At 58.0% G+C, this 18,171-nt stretch overlaps 1 protein-coding gene across 1 annotated transcript in view; it reads right to left on the bottom strand.

Moving 5' to 3' along the window:
• Positions 1 to 18,171, bottom strand: part of osgep (O-sialoglycoprotein endopeptidase) — a 120,280-nt gene that overhangs the window by 45,871 nt on the left and 56,238 nt on the right. The window contains exons 6-8 of the mRNA XM_072488005.1: positions 12,644 to 12,693; positions 6,823 to 6,901; positions 5,377 to 5,442 (exon numbers count right to left, since the gene is read on the bottom strand). Of these exons, the coding sequence (XP_072344106.1) occupies positions 5,377 to 5,442; positions 6,823 to 6,901; positions 12,644 to 12,693 (195 nt within the window). The remainder of the gene's footprint in view (positions 1 to 5,376; positions 5,443 to 6,822; positions 6,902 to 12,643; positions 12,694 to 18,171) is intronic.

The raw sequence follows: 18,171 nt of genomic DNA on the forward strand, positions 1-18,171 counted from the left end.
AGGGATTCTCCCGACTAAGTCCACACGCCAGCGGGAAAACCGGCGCCAATGACTCCGGCGTCAATGGGCCCCCAAGGTGTGGAATTCTCACCTGTCTAGGGACCTAGGTTGGCGCCGCTCCAGCCGGCGCCGAAAGGACCGCGTGTGTTCGCGCATGCGCGGACTGGCCGTTGTGATCTCGCAGAATCCCCGGCCTGATTCCGTACATGCGCAGACCAACCGTCGTATTTTGGCGCATGTGCGGGGGTTCTCTTCCGCGCCGGCCATGGGGGAGCCCTACAGGGGCCAACGCGGAAAGAATACGTGCCCCCACGGAACAGGCCCGCCTGCAGATTGGTGGGCCCCGATCGCTTGCCAGGCCACCGCGGGTGCCCCCGCCCGGGATCGGATCCCACCGCTCCCCCTCTCCCCCCCACGACCCGCTAACGCCGACCTACCTGCCAGGTCCCCCCGTGTGGGACCATACGTAACCCACTGCTGTCAACGGCCCCCGACTGGCGTGGTGGGAATCCCGTACCCGCCCGAAAAACGGCGCCAGAGAATACGGCAGCCGGCGTCGGGGGTCGGAGAATCCCGTCCCTTATCTCTCTGTATTCCCTGTGTATATCTCTCTCTCTAACGCTCTGATCTCTCTCTCTATTCCCTGTGTATATCTCTTTCTAACTCTCTAATCGCTCTCTGTATTCCCTGAGTATATCTCTCTCTCTAACGCTCTGATCTCTCTCTGTATTCCCTGTGTATATCTCTTTCTAACTCTCTAATCGCTCTCTGTATACCCTGTGTATATCTCTCTCTAACGCTCTGACCTCTCTGTATTCCCTGTGTATATCTCGCTCTAACTCTCTGAACTCTCTGTATTCCCTGTGTATATCTCTTTCTAACTCTCTAATCGCTCTCTGTATTCCCTGTGTATATCTCTTTCTAACTCTCTAATCGCTCTCTGATTTCCCTGTGTATATCTCTCTCTAACGCTCTGACCTCTCTGTATTCCTGTGTATATCTCTCTCTAACGCTCTGACCTCTCTGTCTTCCCTGTGTATATCTCGCTCTAACTCTCTGATCTCTCTGTATTCCCTGTGTATATCTCTTTCTAACTCTCGAATCGCTCTCTGTATTCCCTGTGTATATCTCTTTCTAACTCTCTAATCGCTCTCTGATTTCCCTGTGTATATCTCTCTCTAACGCTCTGACCTCTCTGTATTCCTGTGTATATCTCTCTCTAACGCTCTGACCTCTCTGTATTCCCTGTGTATATCTCTCTCTAACGCTCTGATCTCTCTCTGTATTCCCTGTGTATATCTCTTTCTAACTCTCTAATCGCTCTCTGTATTCCCTGTGTATATCTCTCTCTAACGCTCTGACCTCTCTGTATTCCCTGTGTATATCTCTCTCTAACGAACTGATCTCTCTCTGCATTCCCAGTGTATATCTCTCTCTAACTCTCTGATCTCTCTCTGTATTCCCTGTGTATATCTCTCTCTAACGCTCTGACCTCTCTCTGTATTCCCTGTCTATATCTCGCTCTAACTTTCTGATCTCTCTCTGTATTCCCTGTGTATATCTCGCTCTAACTCTCTGATCTCTCTCTGTATTCACAGGGTATATCTCTCTCTAACTCTGATGTTTCGCTGTATTCCCTGTGTATATCTCGCTCTAACTCTCTGATCTCTCTCCGTATTCCCAGTGTATATCTCTCTCTAACTCTGATCTTTCGCTGTATTCCCTGTGTATATCTCTCTCTAACATTCTGATCTCTCTCTGTATTCCCTGTGTATATCTCTACCTAACTCTCTAATCGCTCTCTGTATTCCATGTGTATATCTCTCTCTAACGCTCTGACCTCTCTGTATTCCTGTGTATATCTCTCTCTAACGCTCTGACCTCTCTGTATTCCCTGTGCATATCTCTCTCTAACTCTCTGATCTCTCTCTGTATTCCCTGTGTACATCTCTAACGCTCTAATTGCTCTCTGTATTCCGTGTATATCTCTCTCTAACGCTCTGATCTCCCTCTGTATTCCCTGTGTATATCTCTTTCTAACTCTCTAATCGCTCCCTGTATACCCTGTTTATATCTCTCTCTAACCTCTCTGTATTCCCTGTGTATATCTCGCTCTAACTCTCTGATCTCTCTGTATTCCCTGTGTATATCTCTCTCTAACGCTCTGACCTCTCTGTATTCCTGTGTATATCTCTCTCTAACGCTCTGACCTCTCTGTATTCCCTCTGTATATCTCTCTCTAACGCTCTGATCTCTCTCTGTATTCCCTGTGTATATCTCTTTCTAACTCTCTAATCGCTCTCTGTATTCCCTGTGTATATCTCTCTCTAACGCTCTGACCTCTCTGTAATACTGTGTATATCTCTCTCTAACGCTCTGACCTCTCTGTATTCCCTGTGTATATCTCTCTCTAACGCTCTGATCTCTCTCTGTATTCCCTGTGTATATCTCTCTCTAACGCTCTGATCTCTCTCTGTATTCCGTGTGTATACCTCTCTCTAACTCTCTGATCTCTTTCTGTATTCCCTGTGTATATCTCTCTCTAACTCTCTGATCTCTCTCTGTATTCCCTGTGTATATCTCTATTAACACTCTAATCGCTCTCTGTATTCTGTGTATATCTCTCTCTAACACTGATCTCCCTCTGTATTTCCTGTGTATATCTCTCTCTAACTCTCTGATCTCTCTCTGTATTCCCTGTGTATATCTCTACTATCGCTCTAATCGCTCTCTGCATTCCTTGGATTTTTCTCTCACTCACTGATCTCTCTCTGTATTCCCTGTGTATATCTCTAACTCATTGATCTCTCTCTGTATTTGCTGTATATATCTCTCCATCGCTCTGATCTCTCTGTATTCCCTGTGTATATCTCTCTCTAACTCTCTGATCTCTCTTTGTATTCCCTGTGTATACCTCTCTCTGATCTCTCTCTGTATTCCGTGTGTATATCTCTCTCTAATGCTGACCTCTCTCTGTATTCCCTGTGTATATCTCTCTCTGACTCTGATCTCTCTCTTTATTCCCTGTTTATATATCTCTCTAACTCTCTGACATCTCTCTGTATTCCCTGTGTATATCTCTCTCTAACTCTCTAATCTCTCTCTGTATTCCCTGTGTATATCTCTCTCTAACTCACTGATCTCTCTCTGTATACCCTGTGTATATCTCTCTCTAACTCTCTAATCTCTCTCTGTATTCCCTGTGTATATCTCTCTCTAACTCTCTAATCTCTATCTGTATTCCCTGTGTATATCTCTCTCCAACTCTCTGATCTCTCTCTGTATTCCCGGTGTATATCTCTCTCTAACTCTCTGATCTCTCTCTGCATTCCTGTGTATATCTTTCTCTAACTCTTTGATCTCGCTCTGCATTCCCTGTGTATATAAGACCATAAGACAAAGGAGCAGAATTAGGTCACTTTGCCCATCGAGTCTGCTCCGCCATTCAATCATGGCTGATATTTTCTCATCCCCATTCTCCTGCCTTCTCCCCATAACCCCTGATCCGCTTATTAATCAAGAACCTATCTATCTTTGAATTAAAGACACTCAGTAAATTGGCCTCCACAGCCTTCTATGGCAAAGAGTTCCACAGATTCACCACCCTCTGGCTGAAAAAATTCCTCCTCATCTCTGTTTTAAAGGATTGTCCCTTTGCTCTGAGATTGTGCCCTCGGGTTCTAGTTTTTCCTACAAGTGGAAACATCCTCTCCATTTTCCAATTTAGAACATCTCTCTCTAACTCACTGCATTCCCTGTGAGTGTCTCTCTCTAACTCTGATCTCTCTTTATTCCCTGTGTATCTCTCTCTCTAACTCGCTGATCTCTCTCTTCATTTCCTTTGTATATCTCCCTCTGTATTCGCTGTGTATCGCTCTATAAAACTCTTGGCAGGGATTCTCCCGACTAAGTCCACACGCCGGCGGGAAAACCGGCGCCAATGACTCCGGCGTCAATGGGCCCCCAAGGTGTGGAATTCTCACCTGTCTAGGGGGCTAGGTTGGCGCCACTCCAGCCGGCGCCGAAAGGACCGCGTGTGTTCGCGCATGCGCGGAATGGCCGTTGTGATCTCGCAGAATCCCCGGCCTGATTCGGTACATGCGCAGATCGACCGTCGTATTTTGGCGCATGTGCGGGGGTTCTCTTCCGCGCCGGCCATGGGGGAGCCCTACAGGGGCCGACGCGGAAAGAATACATGCCCCCACGGAACAGGTCCGCCTGCAGATTGGTGGGCCCCGATCGCTTGCCAGACCACCGCGGGGGCCCCCGCCCGGGATCGGATCCCACCGCTCCCCCACTCCCCCCACTACCCGCCCACGCCGACCTACCTGCCAGGTCCCCCCGTGTGGGACCATACGTAACCCACTGCTGTCAACGGCCCCCGACTGGCGTGGTGGGAATCCCGTACCCACCCGAAAAACGGCGCCAGAGAATACGGCAGCCGGCGTCGGGGCGGCGGGGGTCGGAGAATCCCGTCCCTTATCTCTCTGTATTCCCTGTGTATATCTCGCTCTCTAATGCTCTGATCTCTCTGTATTCCTGTGTATATCTCTAATGCTCTGACCTCTCTGTATTCCCTGTGTATATCTCTCTCTAACTCTCTGATCTCTCTCTGTATTCCCTGTGTATATCTCTAACGCTCTGACCTCTCTCTGTATTCCCTGTGTATATCTCGCTCTAACTTTCTGTCTCTCTCTGTATTCCCTGTGTATATCTCGCTCTAACTCTCTGATCTCTCTCTGTATTCACAGTGTATATCTCTCTCTAACTCTGATCTTTCGCTGTATTCCCTGTGTATATCTCGCTCTAACTCTCTGATCTCTCTCCGTATTCCCTGTGTATATCTCTCTCTAACTCTCTAATCTTTCGCTGTATTCCCTGTGTATATCTCTAACGCTCTGATCTCTCTCTGTATTCCCTGTGTATATATCTCTCTAACTCTCTGATCTCTCTCTGTATTCCATGTGTCTCTCTCACTCTAACTCTCTGATCTCTCTCTGTATTCCCTGTGTATATTTCTCTCTAACGCTCTGACCTCTCTCTGTATTCCCTGTGTATATCTCTCTCTAACTCTCTGATCTCTCTCTGTATTCCCTGTGTCTCTCTCACTCTAACTCTCTGATCTCTCTCTGTATTCCCTGTGTATATCTCTCTCTAACGCTCTGACCTCTCTGTATTCCCTGTGTATATCTCTCTCTAACGCTCTCTCTCTCTCTCTCTGTATTCCCTGTGTATATCTCTCTGATTGTGCTGATATTCTCCATCATGCAATGGCCAGATTGAACCGTGAACTATCTTGATGTTCACACCATTTCCGTCTAAAATTAACATGGAACTGCGGAAAAGGAGATTCTGGACGTTTCAAAGCGGGATTACCTGAAGTGAGAAGCAGAGATCTTCAGGAGTGCATTCTCCAGTAGACAACATGCGGTGTGCAACCTCCTAAAGAATATAAAAGGTGCAGACTAAACAAATCAGGGAGAATGATCAATCGGACACAGTCGGTGGGGATCCGTCAATGGGACACAGTCGGAGGGGATCCGTCAATGGGACACAGTCGGTGGGGGTCCGTCAATGGGACACAGTCGGTGGGGGTCCGTCAATGGGACACAGTCGGAGGGGATCCGTCAAAGGGACACAGTCGGAGGGGGTCCGTCAATGGGACACAGTCGGAGGGGTTCCGTCAATGGAACACAGTCGGTGGGGGTCCGTCAATGGACACAGTGTGAGGGGGTCAGTCAATGGGACACAGTCGGAGGGGATCCGTCAATGGGTCACAGTTGGAGGGGGTCCGTCAATGGGACACAGTCGGAGGGGGTCCGTCAATGGGACACAGTCGGAGGGGTTCCGTCAATGGGACACAGTTGGAGGGGGTCCGTCAATGGGACACAGTCGGAGGGGGTCCGTCAATGGGACACAGTCGGAGGGGGTCCGTCAATGGGACACAGTCGGAGGGGGTCCGTCAATGGGACACAGTCGGAGGGGGTCCGTCAATGGGACAGAGTCGGAGGGGGTCCGTCAATGGGACACAGTCGGAGGGGGTCCGTCAATGGGACACAGTCGGAGGGGGTCCATCAATGGGACACAGTCGGAGGGGGTCCGTCAATGGGACACAGTCGGAGGGGGTCCGTCAATGGGACACAGTCGGAGGGGGTCCGTCAATGGGACACAGTCGGAGGGGGTCCGTCAATGGGACACAGTCGGAGGGGGTCCGTCAATGGGACATAGTCGGAGGGGGTCCGTCAATGGGACACAGTCGGAGGGGATCCGTCAATGGGACACAGTCGGAGGGGGTCCGTCAATGGGACATAGTCGGAGGGGGTCCGTCAATGGGACATAGTCGGAGGGGGTCCGTCAATGGGACACAGTCGGAGGGGGTCCGTCAATGGGACACAGTCGGAGGGGGTCCGTCAATGGGACACAGTCGGAGGGGGTCCGTCAATGGGACACAGTCGGAGGGGGTCCGTCAATGGGACACAGTCGGAGGGGGTCCGTCAATGGGACACAGTCGGAGGGGGTCCGTCAATGGTACATAGTCGGAGGGGGTCCGTCAATGGGACACAGTCGGAGGGGGTCCGTCAATGGGACACAGTCGGAGGGGGTCCGTCAATGGGACACGGTCGGAGGGGGTCCGTCAATGGGACACAGTCGGAGGGGGTCCGTCAATGGGACACGGTCGGAGGGGGTCCGTCAATGGGACACAGTCTGAATGGGTGGATAATGAGACTAAACACTGATTGGATGAAACTGGCATGGTTACAGATGTGGTGGCCTCTTGTGCTCTTCCTGTGCACATGGCACCAATTTATACCCTGCCCGCACCTCAATATAGGAGAGAATTCCGGAAAAAGAGACGTCCATTCCTTTCACAGTGTAGGGCAAATCCACCAACTTTCTTCCCCTAAACGAAAGCGGTGAAGAGTTAGTGAGAATCACAGCCTGTGCATCTGAACGAGAAAGACAGGAGACAATGAGCCAGGTTTAAACCTGGTGGACCAGCTCGGTTATTCTCCAACACAGGTCCAGAAACCAGAATTACGACAGTACAGCGACTGGACATTCGCTGCATTCTGGGCCTGCTTTGGCGGATCCCCACCCAACTTCCCACTCCCTTCACCATCTCCATTCCCCTTTGTACTCCTCCCTGCTCCCGTTCGCCCTCCCTACTCCCCCTCACCCTCCCTCCCCGCTCCCCGTTACCCTCCATCCCTACTCCCCCTCACCCTCCCTGCTCCCCCTCACCCTCTCTCCCTGCTCCCCGTCACCCTCTCTTCATGCTCCCCCTCACCCTCCCTCCTTGTTCCCCCTCCCCCTCCCACACTGCTCCCCTCGCCCTCCCTCCCTGCTCCCCCTCGCCCTCTCTCCCCGCTCCCCCCCGCCCTCCCTCCCTGCTCCCCCTCACCCTCCTTCCCTGCTCCCCCTCACCCTCCCTCCCTGCTCCCCCGCACCCTCTCTCCCTGCTCCCCCGCACCCTCTCTCCCTGCTCCCCCTGACCCTCCCTGCTCCCCCTCACATACCCTCCCTGCTCCCCCTCGCCCTCCCTCCCTGCTCCCCCTCGCCCTCCTTCCCTGCTCCCCCTCACCCTCCCTCCGTGCTCCCCCTCACGCTCCCTGCTCTCCCTCCATCCCTGCTCCCCCTCGCCCTCCGTCCCTGCTCCATCTCGCCCTCCCTCCCAGCTCCCCCTCACCCTCCCTGCTCCCCCTCGCCCTCCCTCCCTGCTCCCCCTCACCCTTAGCACCCCCTCACGCTCCCTCCCTGCTCCCCCTCGCCCTCCATCCCTGCTCCCCCTCGCCCTCCGTCCCAGCTCCATCTCGCCGTCCCTCCCTGCTCCCCCTCACCCTCCCTGCTCCCCCTCGACTTCCTCCCTGCTCCCCCTCGCCCTCCCGCCCAGCTCCCCCTCACCCTTAGCACCCCCTCACGCTCCCTCCCTGCTCCCCCTCACCATCCCTCCCTGCGCCCCCTCACTCTCCCTGCTCCCCCTCGCCCTCCCTGCTCCCCCTCGCCCTCCCTGCTCCCCCTCACCCTCCCTCCCTGCTCCCCCTCGCCCTCACTCCCTGCTCCCCCTCGCCCTCCCTCGCTGCTCCCCCTCACACTCCCTCCCTGCTCCCCCTCACCCTCCCTCCCTGCTCCCCCACACCCTCGCTCCCTGCTCCCCCTCGCCCTCCCTCCCTGTTCCCCCTCACCCTCCCTCCCTGCTCCCCCTCGCCCACTCTGCTGCCCCTCACCCTCCCTCCCCCACACCCTCCCTCCCTGCTCCCCCTCGCCCTCTCTCCCCGCTCCACCTCGCCCTCCATCCCTGCTCCCCCTCACCCTCCTTCCCTGCTCACCCTCACCCTCCTTCCCTGCTCCCCCTCACCCTCCCTCCCTGCTCCCCCGCACCCTCTCTCCCTGCTCCCCCTGACCCTCCCTGCTCCCCCTCACATACCCTCCCTGCTCCTCCTCGCCCTCACTCCCTGCTCCCCCTCACCCTTAGCACCCCCTCACGCTCCCTCCCTGCTCCCCCTCACGCTCCCTCCCTGCTCCCCCTCGCCCTCCGTCCCTGCTCCCCCTCGCCCTCCGTCCCTGCTCCATCTCGCCGTCCCTCCCTGCTCCCCCTCACCCTCCCTGCTCCCCCTCGACTTCCTCCCTGCTCCCCCTCGCGCTCCCTCCCTGCTCCCCCTCACCCTTAGCACCCCCTCACGCTCCCTCCCTGCTCCCCCTCGCCATCCCTCCCTGCGCCCCCTCACCCTCCCTGCTCCCCCTCGCCCTTCCTGCTCCCCCTCGCCCTCCCTGCTCCCCCTCACCCTCCCTCCCTGCTCCCCCTCACACTCCCTCCCTGCTCCCCCTCACACTCCCTCCCTGCTCCCCCTCACACTCCCTCCCTGCTCCCCCACACCCTCCCTCCCTGCTCCCCCTCGCCCTCCCTCCCTGTTCCCCCTCGCCCACTCTGCTGCCCCTCGGCCTCCCTCCCTGCTGGCCCTCATCCTCCCTCACTGCTCCCCCTTGCCCTCCCTCCCTGCTCCCCATCGCCCAACATCAGTGCTCCCCTCACCCTCCCTCCCCGCTCCCCCTTACGCTCCGTCACTGCTCCATTTAGCCCTCCCTCCCTGCTACCCCTCACCCACCCTGCTCCCCCTCGCCCTCCCTCCCTGATCTCCCTCACCCTCCCTCCCTGCTCCCCCTCACACTTAGCTCCCCCTCACCCTCCCTCCCTGCTCCCCCTCACACTTAGCTCCCCCTCACCCTCCCTCCCTGCTCCCCCTCGCCCTCCCTCCCTGCTCCCCCTCGCTCTCTCTGCTCCCCCTCACCCTCCCTCCCTCTCCCCCTCGCCCTCACTCCCTGCTCCCCATCGCCCTGCCTCCCCCTCACCCTCCCTCCCTGCTCGCCCTCACCCTCCCTCCCTGCTCTCCCTCGCCCTCCCTCCCTGGTCCCCCTCACCCTCCCTCCCTGCTCCCCCTCACCCTTCCTCCTTGCTCCCCCTCACTCTCCCTCCCTACTCCCACTCGCCCACCTTCCCTGCTCCCCATCGTCCTCCCTCCCTGCCCCCCTCACCCTCCCACCCTGCTCCCCCTCACCCTCCCACCCTGCTCCCCCTCACCCTCCCTCCCTGCTCCCCCTCACTCCCCCTCCCTGCTCTCTCTGACGCTCCCTGCTCCCTCTCGCCCTCCCTCCCTGCTCCCCCTCACCCTCCCTCCCTGCCCCCCTCACCCACCCTCCCTGCTCCCCCTCGCCCTCCCTCCCTGCTCCCCCTCACGCTCCTTCCCTGCCCCCCTCTCCCTCCCTTCCTGCTCCCCCTCACCCTCCCTCCATGCTCCCCCTCACGCTCCCTCCCTGCTCCCCCTCGCCCTCGCTCCCTGCTTCCACTCGCCCTCCCTCCCTGCTACCCCTCACCCTCCCTCCCTGCTCCCCCTCACCCTCCCTCCCTGCTCCCCTTCAACATGCCACCCTGCTCCCCCTCACCCTCCCTCCCTTCTCCCCCTCACCCTCCCTCACTGCTCCCCCTCACCCTCCCTCACTGCTCCCCCTCGCCCTCCCTCCCTGCTCCCCTCGCCCTCCCTCCTCCCCCTCGCTCTCCCTCCCTGCTCCCCCTCGCCCTCTCACCCTGCTCCCTCACCCTCTCTCCCTGCTCCCCCTCACCCTCCCTGCTCCCCCACACCCTCCCTCCCTGCTCCCCCTCACCCTCCCTGCTCCCGCTCGCCCTCCCACACTGCTCCCCTGCACCCTCCCTGCTCCCCCTCGCCCACCCTCCCTGCTCCCCCTTGCCCTCCCTCCCTGCTCCCCCTCACCCTCCCTCCCTGCTCCCCCTCGCCCTTCCACCCTGCTACCCCTCACCCTCCCTCCCTGCTCCCCCTCGCCCTCCCTGCTCCCCCTCGCCCTCCCTCCCTGCTCCCCCTCACCCTCCCTCCCTGCTCCCCCTCACCCTCCCTCCCTGCTCCCCCTCGCCCTCCCTCCCTGCTCCCCCTCGCCCTCCCACCCTGCACCCCCTCACCCTCCCAGCCTGCTCCCTCGCCCGCCTTCCCTGCTCCACCTCACCCTCCCTGCTCCCCCTCACCCTCCCTGCTCCCCCACACCCTCCCTCCCTGCTCCCCCCACACTCCCTGCTCCCCCCCACCCACCCTCCCTGCTCACCCTCACCCTCCTTGCTCCCCCTCACCCTCCCTCCCTGCTCCCCTCACCCTCCCTCCCTGCTCCCCCTCGCCCTCCCACACTGCTCCCCCACACCCTCCCTGCTCCCCCACGCCCACCCTCCCTGCTCCCCCTCGCCCTCCCTCCCTGCTCCCCCTCACCCTCCCTGCTCCCCATCACCCTCCCACCCTGCTAACCCTCACCCTCCATCCCTGCTCCCCCTCGCCCTCCCTGCTCCCACTTGCCCTCCCTCCCTGCTCCCCCTCACCCTCCCTCCCTGCTCCCCCTCACCCTCCCTTCCTGCTCCCCCTCACCCTCCCTCACTGCTCCCCCTCACCCTCCCACCCTGCTCCCCCTCACCCTCCCTCCCTGTTCCACCTCGCCCTCCCTCCCTGCTCCCCCTCGCCCTCCCTCCCTGCTCCCCCTCGCCCCCCCTCCCTGCTCCCACTCACCCTCCCTGCTCCCCCTCACCCTCCCTCCCTGCTCCCCCTCACCCTCCCTCCGTGCTTCCCCTCACCCTCCCTCCCTGCTCCCCCTCACCCTCCCTCCCTGCTCCCCCTCACCCTCCCTGCTCCCCCTCGCCCTCCCTCCCTGCTCCCCCTCACCCTCACTCCCTGCTCCCCCTTGCCCACCCTCCCTGCTCCCCCTCGCAGTCCCTGCTCCCCCTCGCCCTCCCTCCCTGCTCCCCCTCACCCTCACTCCCTGCTCCCCCTTGCCCACCCTCCCTGCTCCCCCTCGCAGTCCCTGCTCCCCCTCACCCTCCCTCCCTGCTCCCCCTCACCTTCCCTGCTCCCCCTAACCCTCCCTCCCTGCTCCCCCTCGCCCTCCCTCCCTGCTCCCCCTCATCCTCCCTCCCTGCTCCCCCTCACCCTCCCTCCCTGCTCCCCCTCACCCTCCCTCCCTGCTCCCCCTCACCCTCCCTCCCTGCTCCCCCTCTCCCTCCCTGCTCCCCCTCACCCTCCCTGCTCCCCCTCACTGCTCCCCCTACCCCTCCCTCCCTGCTTCCCCTCGCCCTCCCATCCTGCTCCCCCTCACCCTCCCTCCCTGCTCCCCCTCACCCTCCCTGCTCCCCCTCACCCTCCCTCCCTGCTCCCCCTCACCCTCCCTCCCTGGTCCCCCTTGCCCTTCCTCCCTACTCCCCCTCACACTCCCTCCCGTCTCCCCCACACCCTCCCTCCCTGCTCCCCCTCACCTTCCCTCCCTGCTCCCCCTCACCCTCCCTCCCTGCTCCCCCTCTCCCTCCCTGCTCCCCCTCTCCCTCCCTGCTCCCCCTCACCCTCCCTGCTCCCCCTCACCCTCCCTGCTCCCCCTACCCCTCCCTCCCTGCTTCCCCTCGCCCTCCCATCCTGCTCCCCCTCACCCTCCCTCTCTGCTCCCCCTCACCCTCCCTCCCTGCTCCCCCTCACCCTCCCTCCCTGCTCCCCCTCACCCTCCCTCCCTGGTCCCCCTTGCCCTTCCTCCCTACTCCCCCTCACACTCCCTCCCGTCTCCCCCACACCCTCCCTCCCTGCTCCCCCTCACCTTCCCTCCCTGCTCCCCCTCACCCTCCCTCCCTGTACCCTCACCCTCCCTCCCTGCTCCCCCTCACCCTCCCTCCCTGCTCCCCCTCGCCTCCCTCCCTGCTCCCCTCACCCTCCCTCCCTGCTCCCCCTCGCCCTCCCTCCCGTCTCCCCCACACCCTCCCTCCCTGCTCCCCCTCACACTCCCTGCTCCCCCTCACCCTCCCTCCCGTCTCCACCTCGCACTCCCACCCTGCTCCCCCTCACCCTCCCTCCGTGCTCCCCCTCACCCTCCCTCCCTGCTCCCCCTCACTACCTGCTCCCCTTCGCCCTCCCTCCCCACGCCCCCTCCCAATCTCTCCACTCCCCAGCACAATCTCTTCCCGCTCTCCCTCACAATCTCTCCATGCTCCCCGCCACTCTTTCCCGTTTTCCCCCTTCACCGTCTCATTCAGTTCACCATCACTCTGTCCCTGTTCCCAATCGCTGCCCTTCATGCTGGTGTCCTGTTAGACTGTCACTCTGTACAATGGGCTCACCTCTTAGCCATTTGTTCAATGTTGAAGCCAGGGCTGGGGTCATTGGAAATCTAATAGAAAATAAATCATACATCAGAAAATGGCAGAAATCTGACTCGATCTGCCTGTTCCACTCCGCCTGACCTATATCTCAATATTACCGTTCTCCGTCTACACGTGTCCCATGTGCCGGTCACCCTCTGGCCCTCTTCATAACCAGTCCGTCTCCCCTGTCCCTCTCCACATCCGGTCCCTGTCTCCCCCCCGACATTCTCCACATCCGGTTCCTGTCTCCCCCCGACCCTCTCTACATCCGGTCCCTGTCTCCCCACTGTCCCTCTCCACATCCCGTTTCCTCTTGTCCCGCTCCACATCCTGTCCCTGCCTCCCCCTGTCCCTCTCCACATCCTCTCCCCCTGTCCCGCTCCACACCCTTTCCCTGTCACCTCCCGTCCCTCTCCACATCCGGTCCCTGTCTTCCCCCGTCCCTCTCCACATCCGGTCCCTGTCTCCCCCCGTCCCAATCCACATCCGATCCCGGCTCTCTCCACATCCGGTCCCTGTGTCCCTCTCCACATCCTGTCCCCCTGTCCCTCTCTACATTCTGCCTCCCCTTGTCCCTCTCCACATCCTGTCCCTGTCTCCCCCGTCCCTTTCCACATCCGGTCCCGGCTCTCTCCACATCCTATCTCCCCCGCCCCTCTCCACATCCGGTCCCTGTGTCCCTCTCCATACCTTGTCCCTGTCTCCCTTTGTCCCTCTCCACATCCTGTCCGTGTCACGTTCCACGTCCTGTCCTAGTCTCCCCGTCCCTCTCCACATCCTGTCTCCCCTTGTCCCTCTCCACCATCGGTCCCTGGCTCTCTACACATCCTCTCCCCCTGTCCCGCTCCACATCCTGTCTCCCCCTGTCCCTCTCCACATCCGGTCCCTGTCTCCCCCGTCCCTCTCCACATCCGATCCCGGCTCTCTCCACATCCTCTCGCCCCCGGCCCTCTCCACATCCTGTCCCTGTGTCCCTCTCTACACCCTGCCTCCCCTTGTCCCTCTCCACATCCTGTCCCTGTCTCCGCCGTCCCTCTCCACCTCCGGTCTCTGGCTCTCTCCATATCCTCTCCCCCTGCCCCGCTCCACATCCTGTCCGTGTCATGTTCCTCGACCTGTCCTAGTCTCCCCTGTCGCTCTCCGTGTCCTCTCCCCCTGTCCCTCTCCACATCCTGTCTCCCCCTGTCCCGCTCCACATCCTGTCCCTGGCTCCCCCTGTCCCTCTCCACATCCTCTCCCACTGTCCCGCTCCACACCCTTTCCCTGTCACCTCCCGTCCCTCTCCACATCCGGTCCCTGTCTCCCCCCGTCCCTCTCCACATCCGGTCCCTATCTCCCCCCGTCCCAATCCACATCCGATCCCGGCTCTCTCCACATCCTCTCCCCCCGTCCCTCTCCACATCCGGTCCCTGTGTCCCTCTCCACATCCTGCCTCTCCTTGTCCCTCTCCACATCCTGTCCCTGTCTCCCCCCGTCCCTTTCCACATCCGGTCCCGGCTCTCTCCACATCCTATCCCCCCTGCCCCTCTCCACATCCGGTCCCTGTGTCCCTCTCCATACCTTGTCCCTGTCTCCCCTTGTCCCTCTCCACATCCTGTCCGTGTCACGTTCCACATCCTGTCCTAGTCTCCCCCGTCCCTCTCCACATCCTGTCCCTGTGTCCCTCTCCATACCTTGTCCCTGTCTCCTCCTGTCCCTCTCCACATCCGATCCCTGTCTCCCCCCGACCCTCTACACATCCGGTCCCTGTCTCCCCCCGACCCTCTCCACATCCGGTCCCTGGCTCTCTCCGTGTTCTCTCCCCCTGTCCCGCTCCACATCCTGTCCGTGTCATGCTCCATGTTCTGTCCTAGTCTCCACTTGTCCCTCTCCACATCCTGTCTCCCCTTGTACCTCTCCACATCCTGTTGCTGTCTCCCCCCGTCCCTCTCCACATCCGGTCCCTACCCCTCTCCACGCCCTCACCCCCCGTCCCTCTCCACATCCAGTCCCTATCCCTCTCCACGTTGATTGATTGATATTTATTGTACCAAAGTACAGTGACAATTATTTTTCTGCAGCCAAGGGAACATGCACAATACGTACATAGGAGACAAATGAAAAATAATTGACAGAATACATTGACAAATGGTTCATCAACAAATACTGATTGGAGAGCAGCATAGGGTGTTATGAATAGTGTTCTTACAGGGAACAGATCAGTCCGAGGGGGAGTCGTTGAGGAGTCTTGTAGCTGTGGGAAAGAAGCTGTTCCCTATGTCTGGATGTGCGAGTCTTCAGACTTCTGTACCTTCTGCCTGATGGAAGTGTCTGGAAGAGGTTGAAGCCTGGGTGTGAGGGGTCTCTGACAAATCTGTCTGCCTTCCTGAGGCAGTGGGAAATTTATACAGAATCAATGGGAGGGTGGCAAGTTTGTGTGATGCGTTAGGCTGAGTTCACCACACTGCAGTATCTTGCGATCTTTGGATGAGTAGTTGCCATAGCAAGCTGTGATGCAGCCGGATAGGATGCTCTCTATGGCACATCTGTAGATGTTTGTGAGAGTTGATGCAGACATGCCAAATTTCTTTAGCTTCCGTAGGAAGTAGAGACTTTGTTGGGCTGTCTTGACTGTTGCATCAACGTGAGTGGACCAGCAGTCTACATCCCACCCCAGACCGAAGTGAAGAAAGCACTTGACGAACTACAATCCACCATCAATAACCAAGAAACAAATCACCCTAAAGCCCTGACAATCGTGGCTGGAGACTTCAACCTGGCCAACCTCAGGAAGGTCCTACCCAAAAACCATCAATGTATCTCCTGCCCCATCAGAGGTGCAAACACCCTGGACCACTGCTACCTGAGCATCAAAGGTGCCTACCACACCATTCCCCGACCTCACTTTGGCAAATCCGACCACAAGTCGTTCTCCTACTTCTGGCTCACAAACAGCAACTCAAGTGGGCTGAGCCAGTCAGGAAAATCGTGCAGTGCTGGTCCGAGGAATCGGAGGACATCTTCCGCGACTGCTTGGAGACTGTGGATTGGTCCATATTCAAGGCCGCGGCTGCTAACCTGGAGGAGTATGCAATCACCGTCACAGACTTCATGAGTTAAGTGTGTCGAGGACTGTGTACCAAAGAAGACAATACGGGCATTCCCCAATCGGAAACCCTGGCTCAACCAAAGGGTTCACTCCCTGCTGAAGTTCCGGATGGAGACGTTCAAGTCTGATGACGCTGTTCTATATAAGAAATCCAGGTACGATGTACGTAATGCCATCAGGGTCGCCAAAAGACAGTACCGCATCAAACTAGAGTCCCAATCCTACACAAAACAATGACGTCTATGGCAGGGCTTACACGAGATCACAGGCTACAAAGCAAGGCCAGGCGGAATCCCTGGGGCTGGAGCATCCCTCCCCGATGAACTGAACAAGTTATATGTCCGCTTTGAACAGTCAGCCAAAGCAACAGTGCCACCTGCCCCAACAGTCCTGGACACCCCATACCCACTATTACAGCCTCAGAGGTTAGAGCTGCCTTCTTGAAAGTGAACCCACGGAAAGTGATGGGCCCCGACGGAATCCCTGGGTGAGCACTCAGAGCTGGCGCAGACCAGTTGGCTTGTGTATTCGCAGATATATTCAACACCTCACTCCTCCCCTCCCTGTTCCCTGCCTGCGTCAAGAAGAACACCATAATACCAGTACTAAAAAAGATCAAGGTTGCGTGCTTCAACGACTACCGACCGGTAGCCCTGACGTCTGTTATCACAAAATGCTTTGAGTGGCTAGTCATGAGATGGACCAACGCCAGCCTCCCAGACTGTCTCGATCTATTGCAGTTCGCCTATCGCCGCAACCGGTCCACAGCAGATGGTATCTCTCTGGCCCTACAATCAACACTCAAACACCTCGACAACAAGGACACCTGCTGTCCATAGACTACAGCGCCGCCTTCAACCCTATTATCACAAGACTAATAACCTCTGCAATCTTGGGACTTGATCCCTCCCTGTGCAGCTGGATCCTTGACTTCCTCACCAACAGACCGCAAGCTGTCAGGATAGGGAACAGCATCTCCTCCACAATAGTCCTCAACACCAGGACCCTGCAAGGATGTGTGCTCAGTCCTCTACTGTACTCCATATGCACACATGACTGTGTGGCAAGATTTAACTCCAATTCGGTCTATAAGTTTGCGGATGATACGACTGTGGTGAGTCATATCTCAAACAATGACAAATCAGACTACAGAAGGAAGATAGATCACTTGGTTGCATGATGTACTGAAAACAATCTCTCTCTAAATATTGGAAAGACCAAGGAACTGATCATCGACTTCAGGAAGCGTAGTCCGACGCACACCCCTGTCTACATCAATGGCTCCGAAGTGGAGATGGGCGATAGCTTTGTTCCTCGGGGTCACCATCATTAACAGTATGTCCTCTCCCCCCGGTCCCTCTCCACATCCGGTCTCCCTTGTCCCTCTCCAAATCCTGTCCCTGTCTCCCCCTGTCCCAGCATGGGCAGCACGGTAGCATAGTGGTTAGCACAATTGCTTCACAGCTCCAGGGTCCCAGGTTCGATTCCCGGCTGGGTCACTGTCTGTGCGGAGTCTGCACATTCTCCCCGTGTGTGCGTGAGTTTCCTCTGGGTGCTCCGGTTTCCTCCCACAGTCCAAAGATGTGCAGGTTAGGTGGATTGGCCATGCCAAATTGCCCTTAGCGTCCAAAATTGCCCTTAGTGTTGGTTGAGTGGGGTTACTGGGTTATGGGGATAGGGTGGTATGGGCTTGGGTAGGGTGCTCTTTCCAAGAGCCTGTGCAGACTCGATGGGCTGAATGGCCTCCTTCGGCACTGTAAATTCTATGATAATATCTATGTCCCACTCTGCATCCAATTCCAGTCCCACTCCGCATCCTGTTCCTGTCCCACTCCGTATCCAGTCCCTATCTCCCTTTGACTTTCTCCACATCTGTCTCTGTTTCCCCTTGTCCCTCTCCACATCCTGTCCCTACCTACCCCTGACCCGGTCCACATCCTGTCCCTCTCCAGATCCTATTCCTGTCGCCCTCTGTCCCAATCCACATCCTGTCCGTCTCCCCGGTCCCTCTCCACATCCTGTCCCTGTCTCCCCCTGTCCCTCTCCACATCCTGTCCCCCCGTCCCTCTCCACATAGATACATAGAAGATAGGAGCAGCAGGTGGCCTTTTTGACCTTCGAGCATGCTCCGCCATTCATCACGATCAAGGCTGATCATCCAACTCAATAGCCTAGTCCTGCTTTCCCCCCATAGCCTTTGATCCCATTCTCCCCAAGTGCTATATCCAGCTGCTTCTTGAATATATTCAAAGTTTTAGCATCAACTACTTCCTGTGGTAATGAATTCCACAGGCTCACCACTCTTTGTGTGAAGAAATGTCTCCTTATCTCTGTCCGAAATGGTTTACCCTGAATCCTCAGGCTATGATCCCTGGTTCTGGACACACCTATCATTGGTAACATCTTCCCTGCATCT

This window comes from Scyliorhinus torazame, chromosome 22, assembly GCF_047496885.1.
Source record: "Scyliorhinus torazame isolate Kashiwa2021f chromosome 22, sScyTor2.1, whole genome shotgun sequence".
Lineage (NCBI taxonomy): Eukaryota > Metazoa > Chordata > Chondrichthyes > Carcharhiniformes > Scyliorhinidae > Scyliorhinus > Scyliorhinus torazame.